This window comes from Brachyhypopomus gauderio, unplaced genomic scaffold (assembly GCF_052324685.1).
Source record: "Brachyhypopomus gauderio isolate BG-103 unplaced genomic scaffold, BGAUD_0.2 sc52, whole genome shotgun sequence".
NCBI classification, from domain to species: Eukaryota; Metazoa; Chordata; class Actinopteri; order Gymnotiformes; family Hypopomidae; genus Brachyhypopomus; species Brachyhypopomus gauderio.
In genome coordinates, this window is record NW_027506877.1 from 68,457 (window position 1) to 92,098 (window position 23,642).

A 23,642-nucleotide genomic window follows, 5' to 3' on the forward strand; every position below is an offset into this window, starting at 1 on the left:
TCATTCAGTCTTAAACATACATGAGATGATCATTGGAGCTGAGTTTTTACCTCCATCATTGCTACAAGGACTGAAGTAAGGGTAGAGTTTCTCAGTGAAGGCTGAAGACTGACCAGTGTAAGAGTAGATATGAGACCTGGCCTCCACATCATAAAAGGAGACCAGACCCTCCTCATAATCCACAAACACCCCCACTGTCTGGGGCTTCTCTCTCAGGGTGAGGGGGACAGAGGGACCAGCACAAGCCTTATACTGATTCTCATTCCTCAGAATCACAGTCCAGAATCCATCCTGAGGACTCAGTGTAATATCCCCCTTCCTGTTAACAGACTCTCTGGCCACTCCTACATCCCACTCAATCTTCCCCTTGACCTGAACCTCATAGTAAAATCTCCCTGATGAGAACCCCTCCTTTCCCAGGACAATGAGATACATATAAAATCTCTTTGGGTTGTCAGGGAGATTCTGTTTTGTGTCTCCATGTGTCACTTGTTTTCCATCATCTGACAGGACGAGTTTGGGATGAGCTGTATCAGGATCCAGATTTACATCCTCTGAGAGAAACATACAGAATGTAAAATGTACATGATTATAAACTACACAACAAGACCCTCAATATACAGTAGATCCTATTGATTACAATATATAACAGGGTCTGTAGAAGACTAAAATATACACTGAGCAAACACTTTATTATGGAGTGTATCCTCTTAAACTAATGATCCATTAAAAAGGAAAATATTGAAGTTTTATTCACAGATTACATAATGTGCAGGTATTACACACAATTTGGTATTCAAACTGTGCGGTATTCAGACATAAATTGACTATGAGTGTTTTTATAACTACAGTCATGGCCAAAAGTTTTGAGAATGACACAAATATATTTTCACATGATCTGCTGCCCTCTGGTTTTTATGTGTTTGTCAGATATTTTTGTCACATGCAGAAATATAATTGCAATCATATTATGAGTAACAAAAGCTTTTATTGACAGTTAGAATGAGTTAATGCAGCCAATATTTGTCAATATTTGCAGTGTTGATCCTTCTTCTTCAGGACCTCTGCAATTCTCCGTGGCATGCTCTCAATCAACTTCTGGACCAAATCCTGACTGACAGCAGTCCATTCTTGCACAATCAATGCTTGCATTTTGTCAGAATGTGTAGGTTTTTGTTTGTCTACCCGTCTCTTGATGATTGACCACAAGTTCTCCATGGGATTAAGATCTGGGGAGTTTCCAGGCCATGGACCCAAAATCTCTATGTTTTGTTTCCTGAGCCATTTAGTTATCACATTTGCTTTATGACAAGGTGCTCAGTCATGCTGGAAAAGGCATTGTTGATCACCAAACTGCTCTTGGATGGTTGGGAGAAGTTGCTCTTGGAGGACATTCTGCTACCATTCTTTATTCATGGCTGTGTTTTTACGCAAGACTGTGAGAGCCGATTCCCTTGGCTGAGAAGCAACCCCACACATGAATGGTTTCAGGATGCTTTACAGTTGGCATGAGACAAGACTGGTGGTAGCGCTCACCTCGTCTTCTCCGAACAAGCTGTTTTCCAGATGTCCCAAACAATCGGAAAGGGGATTCATCAGAGAAAATGACTTTACCCCAGTCCTCAGCAGTCCACTCCCTGTACCTTTTGCAGAATATCAGTCTGTCACTGATGTTTTTTCTGGAGAGAAGTGGCTTCTTTGCTGCCCTCCTTGAGACCAGGCCTTGCTTCAAGAGTCTCCGACTCACAGTGCGTGCAGATGCACTCACACCTGCCTGCTGCCATTCCTGAGCAAGCTCTGCACTGCTGGTAGCCCGATCCCGCAGCTGAACCACTTTTAAGAGACGGTCCTGTCGCTTGCTGGTCTTTCTTGGGCGCCTTGGAGCTTTTTTGGCAACAATGGAACCTCTCTCCTTGAAGTTCTTGATGATGCAATAGATTGTTGACTGAGGTGCAATCTTTCTAGCTGCGATACTCTTCCCTGTTAGGCCATGTTTGTGCAGTGCAATGATGACTGCACGTGTTTCTTTAGAGATAACCATGGTTAACAGAAGAGAAACAATGATGCCAAGCACCAGCCTCCTTTTAAAGTGTCCAGGGGTGTCATTCTTACTTAATCATGACAGATTGATCTTTAGAGCAGAAATGGCGATCTACTAAGTTGGAAGTATTCCACTGTGCCTGGAAGGATAGCATTGTTGAATACAAACGGGCACTCATTAAAGCATACTTTAGCCTCACTGATAGAGAAAAATAAAAACAATCCTAGATTTATTTTCAATACTATTTCTAAACTTACAAAAAATCAAGCAGACGCAGAACCTCAGATTCCAGTAAACCTCACTAGTAATGTATTTATAGATTTCTTTGATAATAAAATGGAAAATATTAGACAAAATATAAAACCTTTTATTAGCAATACAACTGGTATGTCATCTGGTTTGGTTGATATTGATTTAAATTGCATACTGGGAGAAAAACTTGATGCTTTTCATCCACTCCCACAATCAGAATTAGAGAAAATAATTTCTTCCTTAAATTGTACTACCTGCACACTAGACTCGGTTCCCTCAAAGTTATTAAAAGAGGTATTACCAGATGTTACTGAACCTTTTCTAACTATAGTTAACTCATCCTTTACAATAGGTCACATGCCCAAATCATGTAAATTAGCAGTTATTAAACCTCTGATCAAGAAACCAAATCTTGATCCGACTATGCTATCTAATTATAGACTCATTTCGAACACATAATTTTATCATAGAAAAAGCTGTTGCCCAGCAATTATGCCTATATCTGCATAAGAATCACATATTTGAAAAGTTCCAATCTGGCTTTAGGCCCCATCACAGTACTGAAACAGCATTAGTCAAAGTAACAAATGATCTCCTCCTTGCTTCAGATCAAGGCTGTGTATCACTGTTAGTGCTTCTTGATCTTAGTGCAGCTTTTGACACAATTGATCATAGGATCAGAATGCTGGGTTGGAGTCTCAGGCACAGCCCTTTCATGGTTTTATTCTTATTTAACAAATCGCTATCAGTTTGTAGAGCTCAATAATATTCCATCCAAATGTACAAAAGTTAAATATGGGGTCCCACAAGGCTCCATTTTAGGACCACTATTATTTACATTATATATGCTACCATTGGGCACAGTTGGTGTCAATTTTCACCGCTATGCAGATGACACTCAACTTTACATATCAGCCAAACCTGATGACAAAATCAGTTTAGGAAAAATTGAGGCCTGTGTAAGAGATATTAAATGCTGGATGTCTCTAAACTTCCTCCAACTTAATGAGGACAAAACAGAAGTTCTCCTCCTGGGCCCTAAGGCCTCAAGACAGAAAATTCCAGATCTAATGCTTAATCTTGCAGGCTACCCCATTACACCTGGCACAGTAGCCAAAAACCTAGGCGTCATACTCGACTCCGATCATTTGATAAATACATAGATAATACTACTAGGATAGCTTTTCTACATCTCCGCAACATTGCCAAGTTAAGAAATGCATTATCACAGGATGATGCAGAAAATTTGATGCACGCCTTTGTTAGCTCCAGATTAGATTACTGTAACTCACTACTGTCAGGATGTTCAAATAGGAATCTAAATAAACTTCAAATAGTTCAAAATGCCACAGCCAGAGTTCTGACCAGAACCAGAAAATTTCAGCATATCAGACCAGTCCTATCAGCCCTGCATTGGCTCCCAGTTAAATTCCGTATTGATTTTAAAATTATTTTATTAACCTATAAAGCACTGCACGGGCTTGCTCCTGAATACCTCCAGGAACGACCTATAATTTCCTATCATGAACGTCCACTAAGATCACAGGGTGCTGGTCTTTTATTAGTTCCAAAAATTAATAAGGTAACAGCAAGGGGAAGAGCCTTTTCTTGTAAGGCCCCCCAGCTTTGGAACAACCTTCCAAAATGTGTCCGGGACTCTGACACAGTCACAATCTTTAAGTCTAGGTTGAAAACCCACTTATTTCGTTTTTTTTTAGCGTTTGATAATTAATATCCCCCCTTAGATAAAGGTAAAGATCCAGGGGTTCATAGGTGAAGGGTTTTATGGTAGACTGGGGCGCTGGTGCTATCATCCTGTCACTGCTCATGGTCACTCAATTTTGTTGACAGTGCAGTGGATGGATGCCATTGTCTCAGAATGCCCCCAAGTCTATGTTACCTTTCTGGTTCTGCCTTTTTTTAGCTAGGCTGTAATAATTTAACTTAATGCTGGAGTTGCTGCCACACTCCAGTAATGTTTATAATTTCACCTGTCCTATATATGTCCTCATACAGAGCTAATTTTCCCTGTTAGATTTTTTCCACATGGCTGCCCGCCTGCTTGAGGAATAATGAGATGAGGAGAGACAAGCGATCCATCCTGGGCCGGCCACCTCCTAACCGGATGCCTAAACCAAGATGGACATTATTACATTTTTTTCCTTTTCTATATTACAATTTATATTTTCTAAATTGTTGTTGTTGTCATGGTGACCGGTGTCGGCCAGAGGAGGATGGGTTCCCCCCCTGAGTCTTGGTTCCTCTCAAGGTTTCTTCCTCATGCAAAAAAACTAGGGAGTTTTTCCTTGCCACTGTCGCCTTTGGCTTGCTCACTGGGGGCTAGGACTCGACACTTGTAAAGCTGCTTTGTGATAACAACTTTTGTAAAAAGCGCTGTATAAATAAAATTTGATTGATTGATTGATTGATTGATAGCCCTGTCTTCATCAACACCCACACCTGTGTTAATGGAGCAATAACTGAAACGATGTTAGCTGGTCCTTTTAAGGCAGGGCTGCAATGAAGTTGAAATGTGTTTTGGGGGATAAAGTTCATTTTCTAGGCAAATATTGACTTTGCAATTAATTGCTGTTAAGCTGATCACTCTTTATAAAATTCTGGAGTATATGCAAATTGCCATTATAAAAACTGAAGCAGTAGACTTTGTAAAAATTAATATTTGTATCATTCTCAAAATGTTTGGCCATGACTGTAGAGGTGGGTGATACCTGGAATTTTGTATTAATCTGATAAAATGTAAATGCAGGGCCAGTATCACTGATATAGATAGCAATACTTTAAAATATTTAAGCTTCATAAATCCGAAGGATCCAGAAGACCTAGGATACAATTTCGGCAAATATTTACGCGACAACAAAAAAAAATCAACATTTTTGTTTAGAAAGAATGTAACAGTAACAAAACTCGAGTGTCGACCTGAGGAGAGCGCTGGGCGGGCCAGGCTGAGCCTACCTGCATGGCTGTTTGGCTGGTGCCGCTGAGCCACGTGACAGTACAACAACAAAAGACGAGAGAGGTGGGGGGCTTACAGAGAGAGGAGAATGTGATGAATCCACATGCGCAGCAGTCAGTGTGTGTGGGAGAGAAAAAAAAGCTCGAGTATTGATCATTGGTATCGATATTATCGATATTTGGATCAATCTGCCCACCTCTATTTATAACTAGTGAAGCCCAAACTCTTAACCACAAAAATAAAGAACTAAGACCTTCACGAAAAGGACTGCAGGAAAAGCACTGAACCAATATACCACCGTGAAACAATGCATGGGGAAAAACGGGAAGAAAACAAAAGATTGCGGAATACTCAACAGGGGGGAAAAGCAACAAATGAACTGAGGATGCCAGGAGAAGTAGCTGGCTCTTCAACCACAGCAGTGAGTAACGAAAAACCCTTTCCAAAATAACTATCCAAACTCTGGACAGGAAAATAGCATAGGTATACAGCTATAGAGCAGATACACATAGTAGTCCTTTACAGTTAACCACAATTAATATAGATGTATGTGGTTGCATGAGTTGCAGTAATGTTAGGATATTGTGCAAAATACAGATAATCATTATTAAAATCTAGAAATATCACTGTACCTGCATACTGTTGACACCTCTTCAGTTCTGTGCTCACTGTTTAAAAGGAAAAAGTGATATTTATTAATGTATTAAGAGACAAAAATGTGAAAGGGGCATGAATTCAAAAGGGACTTTTCACGGACCTGTAAAATGACAAAATCTACAGTATTTGGTAGGGGTGTGACGATACACTCAGCTCACGAGAATGAGACGAGACAAGATTTTAAGAACACTAAAATGACATATTATATGACTGGACAACAGACTTTTATTTAACTGAGTTACACATGCATTTTGAAATGTTTTATTATAACTCTTAACATGTAAGATGCAAGCATGAACTTTAATAAACTTCTTCCTATACAAATTGAAATAAAAATAAAATAAAATAATTTAATATTTCTCCTTTTTTCAAGCACAAACAATATTACAATGAGTCCCCGCTTAACAACGAGGTTAGAAACTGAAAAGTCTGTCCTTAAGCAGTTTTCGTCATTAAGCGTGACCCTAGATTTAGATAGTCTTTGATCGTAAATACAGTATAGAAAAAAAACAAACCATATTCTCGTGCATGCGTACAGAGTGAGAAAGCGCGATCGCGTTGCCGAGATGGCTGCGGTGGAGGCTGCGCTGCCTCAGCTTATCGTACACTACACTCCACTGTGCTGCCACTGCTCCTCCGAAATAAAAAGTTATTATTTGTCAATACAAAGAGCAAACAGAGCCAATCTGCAACTACACTGCCATGTTCATTTTTAAGAATATTAGCATCCCCACACTGCTCCCGATATCCTTTGCTGTCTCACCTTGCCAAAGCGCCGTTCTGTCCCTGCTACCTCTGTTCAAGTGAGATATGTTGATGTGAGTACTGAGCTGTGGTGCTGCTGTAAATGTCTCTGCATCGTGCTTGTATTAACCGCCATGTACGGCATTATTTTCATACAATGTTTGAATATGGTCCGTGTCTTATCAGTCACTCTCTTGCCATTTATCATTTCCACCGGGTACCCAAAATGCTGCCAAACATACGATTTGAAAGTGGTGGGGGCATCTTCAATAGTAATACCTGTATTTTGCGACATTCTGGCTGCTTGCTGGATCACAAATCCCGCGAGAGAGATTTTTAATGCGACGAGAAATCTCGCAAGATCTCATGACACGAGATCTCGTCACACCCCTAGTATTTGGCCATGTTCAAATTAATGACACGAATGACATTTTTTTCGTTTAATCTAATAGTAATAATAATAATAATAATAGGATACATTTATATAGTGCCTTTCACAAACCCAAGGACACTTAACATCACATATGAAGGGACACCCACTTAGGAAGAATAATGAGAGGTAAAGAGGAAAGTTTTAAGTTGGTTTTTTAAAGAAGACAGAGTAGAACAGTTACGAAGAGATTGAGACAGAGAGTTCCAGAGCTTTGGGGCAGAAGCACTGAAAGATCTACTGCCCAAGGAAGCAAGCTTAGTGCGTGGGACAATCAGAAAATGGAGTGAGAGGATCTAAGGGTGCGAGAGGGACGATAAACCTTGATGAGTTCAGTGAGATATGCAGGGGCAAGACCATTAAGAGCCTTCAATGTAAGAATCAGAATTTAAAAGTTGATCCTGCAAGTGACAGGTAACCGGTGTAACTGCTGAAGGACGGGTGTGATGTGCGCAGAGCACTTAGTAGATGTGAGGACTTGAGCTGCAGAGTTCTGGATGTACTGAAGGTGGTTTAAAAGTTTAGCTGGAACACCAAAGAAGAGGGAATTGCAGTAATTGAGACGTGAACAGATCAAGGCATGAACAAGCATTTTGGTATCACTGAGGTATCACATTTTTGGTCATCACTGAGGATGGGGCGAAGGCGAGCAATATTGTGCAGGTAGAGCAACGCTGTTTTAGTTACAAATTTTATATGAGCTTCAAAACTAAGTGTTGAGTCAAATAGACAACCAAGGTTCTTGATAGTATGAGAAGGCTTAATGGAAGCACCATCAATATTGATGTGATATCCAGAAGTGGTGATTTTGAGCCTACCACTAAGACCTCAGTTTTATGCGCATTGAGTTTGAGGTCGTTTTGGTGCAGCCAGAGTTTAAGATCAGAGATGCAAGCACTCAGTGTCTGAGGGGAAGCAGTACTGATGTAGATCTGAATATCAACTGCATAGCAATGGAAATTAAGGCCATGTTTCCAGATGATAATGCCTAAGGGGGAAATGTAGAGAATTAATAAAAGGGGTCCAAGAACAGAGCAACAAGTGTAGTGGAAGATCTGTTGGAGCCTAGTGATATAAATTGTTGCCTGTTGGTGATATAAGACTGTAGCCAACTAAAAGCCAATCCTGTAACACTAATACACTGTAATCTGGAAAGAAGAATGTTCTAACCCTCTACCTAACCTCTGAGTTTTGATTTGAGTGTTTTTTTTTTTTTACAGCGATCGTGCGCCCTCAAATAGATTGCGCCCTGGGCAGTCGCCCACATTGCCCATAGCTAAAACCGGCCCTGACTTTACACAAATATGATGTTTGTTGCTGGTGATGGAGGGGACTTTTATGCACATTTATGTAGTTTCAGGAGACAGATGTGGTCACATCACAGATACTTCCAATTTTGAATATGAACAATCAATACTTATGCAAATCTGATCTGAGCAAAACAAATCAGGAGTGAACAATGTGACTTGTAATGTGAATGTAGCTTATATTTCATTATAGCTTTTGACCACAGATTAGAGACAAATGTGTTTATTAGGAACACTTCTCACCTGCTTGTTTCAACTTAGTATTCAGTGTTTCACTGAGTTTTTCCTGAAGCTGAGAGAGAACTTTCCTCACAGTCTCCACATTCACATCAGTGTTGATACTGATGTCAGTCCAGTTCTTGGTGTGTGGAGGGCTGTTCATGGTTGGGTAGATCTACAGTACAGCAGGAGAGAGGAGAAACCCCTCAGCATGGGGAGGGTTGTCCTGTGATGTGCTGTGTTGTCTCTGAGCAGAGAGAGGAACACTGACCTGTAGGAGGTGGATGTGGTCCTCAGTGTGGGAGAGCTGCTCCAGCTCACTGTCTCTCCTCTTTAGTTCAGTGATCTCCTGCTCCAGGTCTTTAATGAGTCCTTCAGCCTGCCTGTCTGCTGCTTTCTGCTTCTCTTCCATCACCTGAAGCAGCTCAGCCTGGCTTCTCTCAATGGAGCGCACCAGAGCAGTGAAGACTTCAATACTGTCTGCAATTTCTCTCTCTGTGATTTTCTAATGGAAGAATACATTTTAAAATAATAAGAAGTTGTAGTCAAACAGAGGTCATCTGAAATTTAGTTGCATTCATCTTTAGCTTTCAAATTCTACAAAACTGTATTTAAATATTTGTTTGTAATAAATATGACGTATGTGGTAGTTCACACCTTTCTGAGCTCTACTGAGTGTTTAATCTCCTCCATGTTCTTCAGTCTCTCTTGGATCATCTGCTGGATCTCTGACTGTGTCTTCCCCAGCTGTGTCTGTATTTTAATGGTGCCCTGAGTTTCATTGGTTTTTTTAATATTTATATATTTATATTTTATATATATATATATATATATATATATATATATATGACACACACACACACACACACACTCGCTCGCCACTTTATTAGGTACACCTGTCCAACTGCTCACTAACGCAAATATGGAATCAGCCAATCACATGGCAGCAACTCAATGCATTTAGGCCAAGATGATCTGCTGCAGTTCAAACCGAGCATCAGAAGGGGGAATAAAGGTGATTTTTGTGACTTTGAACATGGCATGGTTATAGGTGCCAGATGGGCTGGTCTGAATATTTCAGAAACTGCTGATCTACTGGGATTTTCATGCACAACCATCTCTAGGGTTTACAGAGAATGGTCGGAAAAAGAGAAAATATCCAGTGAGCAGCAGTTCTGTGGGCGCAGATGCCTTGTTGATGCCAGAGGTCAGAGGAGAATGGCCAGACTGGTTTGAACTGATAGAATGGCAACAGTAACTCAAATAACCAGTCGTTCCAACTGAGGTATGCAGAAGAGCATCTTTAAGTGTACAACATGTCAAACCTTGAGGCGGATGGGCTACAGCAGCAAAAGAGCACACCGGGTGCCGATTCTGTTAGCTAAGAACAGGACACGGAGGTTACAATTTGCACAGGCTCACTAAAATTGGACAATAGAAGACTGGAAAAACGTTCTGGTCTGATGAGTCCACATTTGCATGGTAGGGTCAGAATTTAACATGAAAGCATGGATCCATCCTGCCTTGTATCAACGGTTCAGGCTGGTGGTGGTGGTGCAATGGTGTGGGGGATATTTTCCTGACACACTTTGGGCCCATTAATACCAATTGATCATCGAGACAACGCCATAGCCTACCTGAGTATTATTGCTGACCATGCTACATATATATATATATATATATATATATATATATATATATATATATATATATATATATATATATATATATATATATATATATATATATATATATATATATATATATATATATGTGTGTGTGTGTGTGTGTGTGTATACATATATATATATATACACACACACACACACACACATACATACATATATATATATACATATATACATACATACATTATATATATACATATATACATACATACATACATTATATATATATACATACATACATTATATATATATATATATAAATATATATATATATATATATATATATATATATATATATATATATATATATATATATATATATATATATATAAAATGTTGATGTTATCCAGTGTTAGTGTCTCTCACCCTCTTCTCTCCACTCTCCTCCTCTATGGTAACAGTTTTGTGTGTTTTGTGGTCTGTCTCAGTGCAGAACTGACACACACACATCTCGTCTTCTCTACAGAACAGCTCCAGGGGTCTCTCATGTTTCTGGCATATGTAGTCCTCCACGTTCTCCACAGGGTTTATTAGTTTGTGTTTCATAAGTTTTGGAACATTATAATGGAGCTCTAAATGAGACTTACAAAATGTCAGACCACAATTCAGACAGGATTTTACAGCCTTCAACTTCATTCCAGTGCAGACATCACAAAGAACCTCAGGTTTATCTAGACCTTTTTTCTTCATGAAGTGATCTACAACCTCTCTCAGTGTTGTATTAATCTTGAGTTCAGGTCTCTTGATGAATTTCTCTTTACATAGTGGACACAGACAGTGTGGACTGTTGTCCCAGTATTGTGTAAGGCAGGTCTTACAGAAGTTGTGTCCACATGGAGTGGTGACTGGATCAGTGAACTCACACAGACAGACAGAACACATGAACTGATCCTCAGACAGGAGGCTGCTGGAGTCACATTTGACTGAAAAGATGCATGAAGTATTATTCTACATTTATATTTAAATGTATGTGAATTTCACACTTGATTCCTAAATACCCCAGAACTGTCAGAATTTGACAATGGAGAATAAAAAGATACATTTTTTGATTCATGATTTGAGACACATTCCTTCAGTCTCCATAATTCAGCACCACCATCTCAGACTTTAATCTACTGATCTGAATCTTAACATGGAGCTCAGAGTGTAATTCACTCCATTCTGTAGTCAGTACTAGTTTTATGATCATATCGTTATAGAACCTTTTTACAGTTCAGCTTAAAATTGATGGAGAATATTCTTTAACACAAAGGCTGTGTTTTATTCATGTGTGTGTGAGGTGTGTAACTTACATGCAGGTGGTTCATCCATGTTCCGCCCTTTATATGGTGGTGATGACGATTCTTCCATTTCCTTCTTTCTCTTTTAACTCTTGAAAAGAAATCACATTACATCTGTCATATTAAGGTAATATCTGCCACATTTAAGGTATATCTGCCATATGTAGGACTACATGCTTCTTGCATTAACAGTACTCTTGCTGTATTTGATCAAAAATGTATATCTGTTGCTGTTTTTTGCCACTGTCACCTTCATTTACACCGCAATGTGTATCTAAGTAAAATGCACTAGAGCTTCTAAGATATGTAACTTTCGACTGGAAAACCCGTTGTCCTTATAATAAAATTTATAATAAAAATCAGCAAACATAAATGTTATTGCCATTAGCCTACACTTCCCACATTTTGTTGTTTCAATGATGTTATGCTACACTCAATATTCACCAGTGAGTAGTGCTAAATATTCACCAGTGAACAGTCATAGTGATATTTGACCGTTTACCCACCTTAATACCTATTTCAAAAACTGAACAAAAGTTTGCGGAGTGTGAGATATACCTATAAACCATAGCAAAAGCACAGGATGTTCTGTTATAGATGATGATTTGCAACATATGTGTTAAGGTCGTGACTTGGAATATATGCATAATATTGTATTCTTCAATTAGAAGCATATGTGTCGTGTTGCTTAAAATAATCTTTGGTTCCTGTTTTATGCTTATTTTATTAACACATGTGCACGTAACTTCTGATCGCCATTATCGTTCATCTCGTTCTCGCGATAACTCCAAAACATCAACTATACTACATATTCCAATTCCAAAACAAATCAGGAGTGAACAATGTGACTTGTAATGTGAATGTAGCTTATATTTCATTATAGCTTTTGACCACAGATTAGAGACAAATGTGTTTATTAGGAACACTTCTCACCTGCTTGTTTCAACTTAGTATTCAGTGTTTCACTGAGTTTTTCCTGAAGCTGAGAGAGAACTTTCCTCACAGTCTCCACATTCACATCAGTGTTGATACTGATGTCAGTCCAGTTCTTGGTGTGTGGAGGGCTGTTCATGGTTGGGTAGATCTACAGTACAGCAGGAGAGAGGAGAAACCCCTCAGCATGGGGAGGGTTGTCCTGTGATGTGCTGTGTTGTCTCTGAGCAGAGAGAGGAACACTGACCTGTAGGAGGTGGATGTGGTCCTCAGTGTGGGAGAGCTGCTCCAGCTCACTGTCTCTCCTCTTTAGTTCAGTGATCTCCTGCTCCAGGTCTTTAATGAGTCCTTCAGCCTGCCTGTCTGCTGCTTTCTGCTTCTCTTCCATCACCTGAAGCAGCTCAGCCTGGCTTCTCTCAATGGAGCGCACCAGAGCAGTGAAGACTTCAATACTGTCTGCAATTTCTCTCTCTGTGATTTTCTAATGGAAGAATACATTTTAAAATAATAAGAAGTTGTAGTCAAACAGAGGTCATCTGAAATTTAGTTGCATTCATCTTTAGCTTTCAAATTCTACAAAACTGTATTTAAATATTTGTTTGTAATAAATATGACGTATGTGGTAGTTCACACCTTTCTGAGCTCTACTGAGTGTTTAATCTCCTCCATGTTCTTCAGTCTCTCTTGGATCATCTGCTGGATCTCTGACTGTGTCTTCCCCAGCTGTGTCTGTATTTTAATGGTGCCCTGAGTTTCATTGGTTTTTTTAATATTTATATATTTATATTTTATATATATATATATATATATATATATATATATATATATATATATATATATATATATATATATATGACACACACACACACACACACACTCGCTCGCCACTTTATTAGGTACACCTGTCCAACTGCTCACTAACGCAAATATGGAATCAGCCAATCACATGGCAGCAACTCAATGCATTTAGGCCAAGATGATCTGCTGCAGTTCAAACCGAGCATCAGAAGGGGGAATAAAGGTGATTTTTGTGACTTTGAACATGGCATGGTTATAGGTGCCAGATGGGCTGGTCTGAATATTTCAGAAACTGCTGATCTACTGGGATTTTCATGCACAACCATCTCTAGGGTTTACAGAGAATGGTCGGAAAAAGAGAAAATATCCAGTGAGCAGCAGTTCTGTGGGCGCAGATGCCTTGTTGATGCCAGAGGTCAGAGGAGAATGGCCAGACTGGTTTGAACTGATAGAATGGCAACAGTAACTCAAATAACCAGTCGTTCCAACTGAGGTATGCAGAAGAGCATCTTTAAGTGTACAACATGTCAAACCTTGAGGCGGATGGGCTACAGCAGCAAAAGAGCACACCGGGTGCCGATTCTGTTAGCTAAGAACAGGACACGGAGGTTACAATTTGCACAGGCTCACTAAAATTGGACAATAGAAGACTGGAAAAACGTTCTGGTCTGATGAGTCCACATTTGCATGGTAGGGTCAGAATTTAACATGAAAGCATGGATCCATCCTGCCTTGTATCAACGGTTCAGGCTGGTGGTGGTGGTGCAATGGTGTGGGGGATATTTTCCTGACACACTTTGGGCCCATTAATACCAATTGATCATCGAGACAACGCCATAGCCTACCTGAGTATTATTGCTGACCATGCTACATATATATATATATATATATATATATATATATATATATATATATATATATATATATATATATATATATATATATATATATATATATATATATATGTGTGTGTGTGTGTGTGTGTGTATACATATATATATATATACACACACACACACACACACATACATACATATATATATATACATATATACATACATACATTATATATATACATATATACATACATACATACATTATATATATATACATACATACATTATATATATATATATATAAATATATATATATATATATATATATATATATATATATATATATATATATATATATATATATATATATATATATAAAATGTTGATGTTATCCAGTGTTAGTGTCTCTCACCCTCTTCTCTCCACTCTCCTCCTCTATGGTAACAGTTTTGTGTGTTTTGTGGTCTGTCTCAGTGCAGAACTGACACACACACATCTCGTCTTCTCTACAGAACAGCTCCAGGGGTCTCTCATGTTTCTGGCATATGTAGTCCTCCACGTTCTCCACAGGGTTTATTAGTTTGTGTTTCATAAGTTTTGGAACATTATAATGGAGCTCTAAATGAGACTTACAAAATGTCAGACCACAATTCAGACAGGATTTTACAGCCTTCAACTTCATTCCAGTGCAGACATCACAAAGAACCTCAGGTTTATCTAGACCTTTTTTCTTCATGAAGTGATCTACAACCTCTCTCAGTGTTGTATTAATCTTGAGTTCAGGTCTCTTGATGAATTTCTCTTTACATAGTGGACACAGACAGTGTGGACTGTTGTCCCAGTATTGTGTAAGGCAGGTCTTACAGAAGTTGTGTCCACATGGAGTGGTGACTGGATCAGTGAACTCACACAGACAGACAGAACACATGAACTGATCCTCAGACAGGAGGCTGCTGGAGTCACATTTGACTGAAAAGATGCATGAAGTATTATTCTACATTTATATTTAAATGTATGTGAATTTCACACTTGATTCCTAAATACCCCAGAACTGTCAGAATTTGACAATGGAGAATAAAAAGATACATTTTTTGATTCATGATTTGAGACACATTCCTTCAGTCTCCATAATTCAGCACCACCATCTCAGACTTTAATCTACTGATCTGAATCTTAACATGGAGCTCAGAGTGTAATTCACTCCATTCTGTAGTCAGTACTAGTTTTATGATCATATCGTTATAGAACCTTTTTACAGTTCAGCTTAAAATTGATGGAGAATATTCTTTAACACAAAGGCTGTGTTTTATTCATGTGTGTGTGAGGTGTGTAACTTACATGCAGGTGGTTCATCCATGTTCCGCCCTTTATATGGTGGTGATGACGATTCTTCCATTTCCTTCTTTCTCTTTTAACTCTTGAAAAGAAATCACATTACATCTGTCATATTAAGGTAATATCTGCCACATTTAAGGTATATCTGCCATATGTAGGACTACATGCTTCTTGCATTAACAGTACTCTTGCTGTATTTGATCAAAAATGTATATCTGTTGCTGTTTTTTGCCACTGTCACCTTCATTTACACCGCAATGTGTATCTAAGTAAAATGCACTAGAGCTTCTAAGATATGTAACTTTCGACTGGAAAACCCGTTGTCCTTATAATAAAATTTATAATAAAAATCAGCAAACATAAATGTTATTGCCATTAGCCTACACTTCCCACATTTTGTTGTTTCAATGATGTTATGCTACACTCAATATTCACCAGTGAGTAGTGCTAAATATTCACCAGTGAACAGTCATAGTGATATTTGACCGTTTACCCACCTTAATACCTATTTCAAAAACTGAACAAAAGTTTGCGGAGTGTGAGATATACCTATAAACCATAGCAAAAGCACAGGATGTTCTGTTATAGATGATGATTTGCAACATATGTGTTAAGGTCGTGACTTGGAATATATGCATAATATTGTATTCTTCAATTAGAAGCATATGTGTCGTGTTGCTTAAAATAATCTTTGGTTCCTGTTTTATGCTTATTTTATTAACACATGTGCACGTAACTTCTGATCGCCATTATCGTTCATCTCGTTCTCGCGATAACTCCAAAACATCAACTATACTACATATTCCTTCCTTGTGTAGAACAAAAGTCTATCTGTAACTTACAAACATATTTTCTTATACATCTCAACACATCATATTGTTCCAAAAATCTCCAATCAAACAAGACATTATTACTATTATTTTTTTTACGTCTCTCTATATCTGATGGGCTTTCTAATAACACAGCCCTTCCTGGTAGTAATGACCTCAGGAACAGCTGGTTCAGTTTCAGGTGGGGTCTCCTACTGGAGCAGTCTCAGCAATAGGCGTCATTGTTAGTTTGAGTGTGGTGTGCCAAAGGATGTTCAAAAATGTCAAAGTCCACTACCACAGGTGTATGTCGAAGATGTTTGACATTTCGGATTACTTTACTTTGATCCATCCTCTGTGTTGACCAGTTCAAAAGAGTTGTCTGCTGTGTTTCTCAGTAGTACATAGCGAATGTCTTTGTACGTGGGATCCAACTTTCCATTCTCCAGACTGGCAATGTAGACTACGTCACCAACTTTAAAAATTGTGTTCCTTTGCCCTGTTGGTCTGGTCAGCACACTGTTTCATTTTAGTTTTATATTTATCGTGATGGATTCTGACATCTGCTTCTCTTCTTTTGGATTTTCTCTTTTCTTCTCCAGGATAGGACACTTCGTGCGGATGTCTCATCCAAACAGGAGCATGGCTGGTGTTTCTCCTGATGCTCTGTGTGGTGTAGAGCGATATGCCATTAGGATCTTTGGAAGTTCCTCTTGCCATGTTTTTCCTTCACACTTGGTTGCTCTGAAGGCTTTCTTCAAGTATCTGTGAAATCTCTCAATTTTTCCGTTGCTCTTTGGGTAATACGGTGATGCTCTGATGTGCTTAATGCCACTTGACTTAAGAAATAACTCAAAACGCTGTCCTACAAATTGCCTTCCATTGTCAGTAACAGCCTCTAACAGATAACCAAACCTAGCAAATATTTTTGTCAGCTCTGTGATCACAGTGGCTGAAGAGATATCTGAAATAACTACGGCCTCTGGAAAGGACGTAAAGTAGTCTATCACAGTTAGCAAATACTTGTTTTGGATAGGACCCACTAGATCAATACATATCTTGGTCCATGGTCTTGGTGGTAGCTCTAGTGGTTGAAGAGGTTGATCTTCATGTTGTTGTTGGTTAAGCACACAGGTGGAGCAGATTCTAATTAGTCTTTCTACATCTAGGTCCATATTGGGCCAGTAGAATTTGCTTCTTAGGTATTGTTTTGTGCGGACCACCCCTTGGTGAGTCTCATGTGCAATCATATGTGCTTGTTTTATCATTGTTTTTGGTAGTATTATTCTGTGTCCCCTCAGCACAAGTCCATCATATGTGCACAACTCTCCAGCACATCTGTTGTAAGGCTGAAGTTCCTCTGGAACAGGATTCGGCCATTTTCCCGTCTCCACAATTGTCTTTAGTTGTTTCAGAGCGTCATCCTCTGTCATTTTCTGTTTGATGTCCTCAAGATTCATGGCTTGTACCTCATTCATTGTCACTGACAACACTCTGTCCACATAAGTGTCCATGTACTCATTGTACTTTGTCTCTCGTAAAGGGAGTCGTGAGAGTGAATCTGCTACATTAGACTTTCTGCCAATATGCTCTATCTTGTAATCATATGGTTGTAGTCTCAAGCTAAGTCTCTGTATTCGTGGTGGTAACAGCGTTGCTTTCTCTGGGTTAAACATATAAATGAGGGGTTTGTGGTCTGTTTGTAAAGTAAACTTGGCCCCCCATAAGTACGTTCTAAAATGTTCCACAGGCCATACACATCCCAAAGCCTCACGTTCTATCTGAGAATAGCGACGTTTTGTTGGGGTCAGTGAACGACTTGCGTACGCTACTGGCTTGTTCTGTCCATCTGATTGGGTCTGTAATAAAACTGCACCTAGTCCTACTGAACTCGCATCACTAATGACTACTGTAGGAGCATTTAGTTTAAAGTAAGCCAGACATGGCTCACTTACCAGAGCTTCTTTCATTGCTTTGAATGATCTATCTGTTTCACTTGTCCAGTCCCATGCTTGTCCTTTTCTAGTCAGCTTCCGTAGTGGTTCTGATAAGTTTGCATAATTTGGTATAAACTTCATAAGAAATCCACAGGTGCCTAGGAATGAGCGGAGTAACTGGACATTTTCAGGTCTTGGTGCTTTGCGGATGGCTTTCTCAGGTCGGGTTTAATTCCTTCTGCAGTGATCACATGCCCAAGTATCTCAATTTGTTGTAGACCGAAGATACACTTGTTTCTATTGAGGGTTAAACCTCTGTCCTTGAATCGTTGAAAGACTTGTCTCAGTCTCTGTTCAAGCTGCTCTTCATTCTCACCGAAGATCACAACGTCATCCATATAACAGACAGTGCCAGGCATTCCACATAACATTGACTCCATAGCCTTCTGATAGGCTTCAGGTGCGCTCGATAATCCAAACGGAACTTTTCTAAAGCGATAGCACTCTCTGTGTGTGATGAATGTCGTTAGAGGTCTGGATTCTGGGGCTAAGTCACACTGCCAAAACCCTTTTCGTGCATCCAGTTTAGCAAACACTTTTGCTCCCTGCACTGCTTGTAAGATGCTGTCCACCGTTGGCACTGGATGCCTTTCCCTGATCACGGCTTTATTCACTTCTCTAAGGTCTACGCATAGCCTCACTTCTTTTGTATCTTTCTTAGGTACAATCAGGATATTAGAAATCCATTTTGATCCTTCATTCACGTCTTCTATGATACCTTGATCAAGCATCCTGTCTAGCTCCTGGTTTACAGCTTCCAGCATGGGATAAGGGACTCTCTTTAAACCCTGTGCTACAGGTGGGATTTTGGCATCCACTGTGACCTTGTGACTATAACCTTTAATCTGACCTAGTCCTTTGAAGATCAGAGGGTACTCTTTAACAAGTTCCTCAAATCTATCTGTATACCCTACTGTGTTAATTTTTTCTCCAGTGTTAAAATATCTTTAATTCAAAGCTTGTTTTTCTACCCAGCAGTGCTTCTACATTTCCTTCTATCACATATATGTAATCTTTAACTACTTTGTCTTTCCACATCATTTCTGCTTCAAAGTATCCAACACTTTTAAGTGAAGTGGTTTGAGCATAGGCATAAATTTTATTTTTTTTTTGTTTCAGCTTTGTTCTAGTGGACATTGTTCTTTTATACAGGTCTTGTCCTATAAAGTTTCTTCCACTTCCTGTATCTATGACCATTTTCAGCCATTGTCCATTAACCTTGACTCTTTCAGTACCTTCAGGATCCACTGCGTGGATGAATTAATCAGAATCTGAATCCTCCTGTAGTAATGCTCTCACAGGTTTTCCTGACTTTGTCTTTTCTTTATCCTTATATCTGTCTTTACTTTTGTCACCGTTGTTTTCTGGCTGTATTTTCTTTTTCTTCTTAAAACACATACGTGCGTAATGTCCCGTTTTCTGACAGTAAAGACAGGTCGCTGACTTGGCTCCACATTCATCTGCTGTGTGAGTGTTCATTCCACATCTGTAACACTGGGTGTCGCTGTTGGCTTGCTCTTGGCTGCTCTTTCCTCCTCGACCAGTTCTGGGTTTCCGTCCGCGGTCAGAACGTGCACCTTTCCTAGTAAAATGAACCTGGTTGTCACTAGCTCTGTGAGCAACACTCTCTGTGAAAAAATTGGATTCTGTCTGTGCTGCTTCAAAAGCTCTTGCAGTTGACAATGCTTTATCTAAACTCAGCCCCTCCTCCTGCAACAATTTGTGTCGCAATTTTTTATGACTCATTTTTCCACTATCTGATCCCTTAGCATGTCGTTCTCCAGCGTGCCAAAATCACACGACTTCGCTAGTTCTCTTAATGCATTCACAAAAGCATCTATTGACTCATCGGGGCACTGAGCTCTCTGTCTAAACTTGTGTCTTTCTAAGACGACGTTCTTTCGTGGAGTAAAATATGTGTCTAGAGCAGCAACAGTCTGTGCATATGTACCTTTATCTCCAGGTAGATTATCAAAAATTCTCTGCGTAGGCGCTCCTATGCAATGCAAAAGAGTGGCTCTCCTTACCAAATCCTGCGCATTAATAGTTCCACTGGCAACTTCGAAAAAACTATAAGTGTCCTTCCATAGGTTATACTCGGTAAATAAATCAGACGCACCCAGGTTCAATGGGACGGGCGGAACCAGTTGAGCGTAGCCGGGTCTTGACGCAGCGAACGTAAGTTGTTGGTTCTCCGCCAATAGGCCCTTTTCACACTTCCGCATTTTTTCTTCCGGAAGCTCTCGTTGCAGGGTAAAGTTACTTCCGTTACACATTAAACAATGGCAGAGTCCAATAACAAGAGCTTTTGCAGTGCACCAGGGTGCTCGATCTCGAAGCAAAAACAGTCGTATCTCAGTTTCTATGGTTTTCCGGCTGACTACGAGCAGAAAAGAAAATGGGTTTGTGCAATTAGGAGGGATGAAGGGGAAAACTTTGTGATACGGAGCATCTTTGTGTGTAGCCAGCATTTCACTGCTGCAGACTACATAGCAGGAAGCTCGCGGCTAAAAGTTGGTGCTGTTCCCTGTTACTGTTCCCAGTACTGTTACTGTCCCCAGTACTGTTACTGTTCCCAGTACTGTTACTGTTCCCAGCCGGTTTCAGTGGAACAGTTGCTGTCCGCGTTTGAAAGATCAAGCTCTCGGCTGGGAGTACACGTACGTCCGCTAGCATCTAGCTGTTACCCGCTAGCATCTAGCCCCGGTTCGCTAGCTTCTAGCTCCGGTTCGCTAGCTTCTAGCTCCGGTTCGCTAGCTTCTAGCTAGGGTTCGCTAGCTTCTAGCCCCGCTCCGCTAGCATCTAGCCCCGGTTCGCTAGCATCTAGCTCCGGTTCGCTAGCTTTTAGCTCCGGTTCGCTAGCTTTTAGCCCCGGTTCGCTAGCTTTTAGCCCCGGTTCGCTAGCTTCTAGCCGTGATCCGATAGCTTCTAGCCGTGATCCGATAGCTTCTAGCCGTGATCCGATAGCTTCTAGCCCCGATCCGATAGCTTCTAGCCCCGATCCGATAGCTTCTAGCCCCGGTTCACTAGCTTCTAGCCGTGATCCGATAGCATCTAGCTAGAAAAGAGCAAGCTCTCGGCTGGCAGTACACCACGAACATCTACTAGTCGAGAGTTTGCTCTTTCAAATGCGGACAGCAACTGTTCCACTGAAACGGCTCTGAAACTAGTTGTGATCCGCTAGCATCCAGCTCTGCTCGGTAGCATCCAGCTCTGACCATCACTTTGCTGTCGACTATATTGGACACTGAATAAACAATAACACGTAATAACTTGGTGTGTGTCATGAACTTTATTGATACTGATGTAAACCAAACAATCAATAGCTGACGTTCCTTGGCTAGCTAAAGCTGGGCGTACACTGTACGATATTTTAAATCGTGTACTCAGCTCCAGCTCAAACTGTACGACTAAATCGCAGGGAGAGTCGGCTCGTGGAGCTGCTTCAACAGTGCGATACTCTCACGAGGAGCGATTTGAATTTCAAACATGTTTGATATTCTTGCGACGCTGCGATTTCTGATCGGGAGTTGGTCATGAGGTGTGAATCGCTCCTCGTGTACCTGTGTAAACTATACGATACACGACACGCGATTGAGCCGAAACTCAGCCCGATCGCAAAAATAGTCGCACGAGTGAAAAATCGGCTGAAAATGGGCCAAAAATCGCACAGTGTACGCCCAGCTTAACCTAGCTAGATATTGTTAACTAAAGCTGTCAGTATCATTTGTAATATTATAATATATATCATAATAATATAGACTGTTTTACCACTCTGTAGGATGACTAATGGAACCAGCTATACCTTAAATAATAGTTAGTTACCTAGCTAGTGCTAGCTGGTGTTAGCTTACCCTGGTATAAGTGAATAAATTATTCTACAAACAATTTGTAGCCTCTATTTAACTTGGAACCGTTTGTTGTTGAATGTTCTCCAACGATACTGGAAACGTATTTAAAATTCAGTCTCGGCAGCGACGACAGGGATGAAGTAAACACACGCTCCATGCTGAGGTGAATTGACAACAACTATCTTCTGCGAGTACCGGAACTTGTTTTACCCGGCGGTGACGTTTTTCCGTTTTGTTGTGAAAAGGGCCTATTGAGTATGATGAGGCTCAACTGATGAGGCTCAGGGATTCCGTGTCATACAGCGACGTGCTCAGGGTCCTAGTGCCTGTAGTATTAATGGCCCGATTAACGTAATTTAAAAACCAGGACATTTCCACAGTTGTAAAAAATATCCCGGGACGCCCGGGACAGGACGTGAAATACGGACATGTCCCGGGAAATACGGACGTTTGGTCACCCTAGTAACAGACATACTGTATAAGTAACTGTTCAGACTGTTAGTTTTCAGAACTTAGTACCAGCTAGAGGAGCACATTGCGCTGTGCTGTAAGATCCCCAAAGATATATTTGCTTAAGAATAAAGCTTTAGTGATTTGAAATAACGACTACTGTTATAGTTTTCATTTTGGAACCGGAGATTATTGCAGAGATGGGCACTCGAGTGAGCGATTCGAGTCGAAGTCACACTTTTTCACACTAGAAAAAGACTTCAGACTTGACTCGTGTGCGAAAGTTATAGAAAAATACTTTATTTGTGTGTTTATTTTGCACTTATTCCTTAGGTTTGTTTCGATTATTTGTTCTCGCGACATACCACAACATCCGTTTATAGCGGGCAGAAAATCGAAGAGCAGCGTTAAATGTAAAACAAAGACTCGTGACTTAACTTGGACTTGTATTTTGCGACTTTTGAACATCTATGGAAATGTGTAATGCTTTTGCACCTCCGTAGACCCTTAATTATTCATTTTTTCTTCTGTCAACAAAAACGTTTTACTTCGTAACAAAAGCGCTTCTTTTCCTTCTTAACGGATTCGTTACTTGTAGAAACGTAGCACATTTTGCTTAGCTACTCAGATTTATAATCGGTATTATATTGTTTTAAGGTTTAAACCTTAGCAATTGTATCTTTGACATTCTAAAATCGATGGATCAATATTCGCTCGCAATACTATTTGCTTCATTTTCTCAAGTTATTTGTTGGTTTGTTTGTTATTTGCGGAAATTGAGATTTCAAGGATCTCATCCTTGGCCAGTGTCATCAGTATTTTAGCTGTCTACATTGTGCTTTTGTTATAATGTCTATGATATGTTTTGGTCTTTTTACACCTGTAGTTCACTCCGCCAGAATACATGATGAGCTACAACACGCTGAAGTAGAGCTCCTTACCTTTACTTTCCTCTTTGACTTGTAGAAGTAATGTCTCCGTTTATCGTCTTCCCAGAGGTACTTCCTGTCCAGTAATGTTGCCGAGTCCATTTGAAGCTCC

At 39.9% G+C, this 23,642-nt stretch overlaps 1 protein-coding gene across 1 annotated transcript; it reads right to left on the reverse strand.

Annotated features, from left to right (window-relative positions):
• LOC143488520 (uncharacterized) lies at positions 1 to 23,642 on the reverse strand. The gene is made up of 14 exons (XM_076987286.1): positions 23,543 to 23,642; positions 15,498 to 15,576; positions 14,572 to 15,128; positions 13,159 to 13,272; positions 12,773 to 13,006; positions 12,526 to 12,676; positions 12,099 to 12,118; positions 11,605 to 11,674; positions 10,679 to 11,235; positions 9,282 to 9,377; positions 8,896 to 9,129; positions 8,649 to 8,799; positions 5,900 to 5,935; positions 1 to 554 (listed from the first exon to the last, which is right to left on the reverse strand). Exons 2-14 carry the CDS (start codon positions 15,553 to 15,555, stop codon positions 1 to 3), a joined length of 2,832 nt encoding a protein of 943 aa, XP_076843401.1. The 5' UTR covers positions 15,556 to 15,576; positions 23,543 to 23,642.

Bases quoted from the DNA above. Each gene is read 5' to 3' on its own strand.
- LOC143488520 (XM_076987286.1), bottom strand. From the start codon at position 15,555: ATGGAAGAATCGTCATCACCACCATATAAAGGGCGGAACATGGATGAA. The intron at 12,677-12,772 runs GTCAGTGTTCCT...GCTGTACTGTAG, and splicing joins ACCACATCCACCTCCTACAG to ATCTACCCAACCATGAACAG. The intron at 5,936-8,648 runs GTGAGAAGTGTT...CCTTTTAAACAG, and splicing joins TACTAAGTTGAAACAAGCAG to TGAGCACAGAACTGAAGAGG.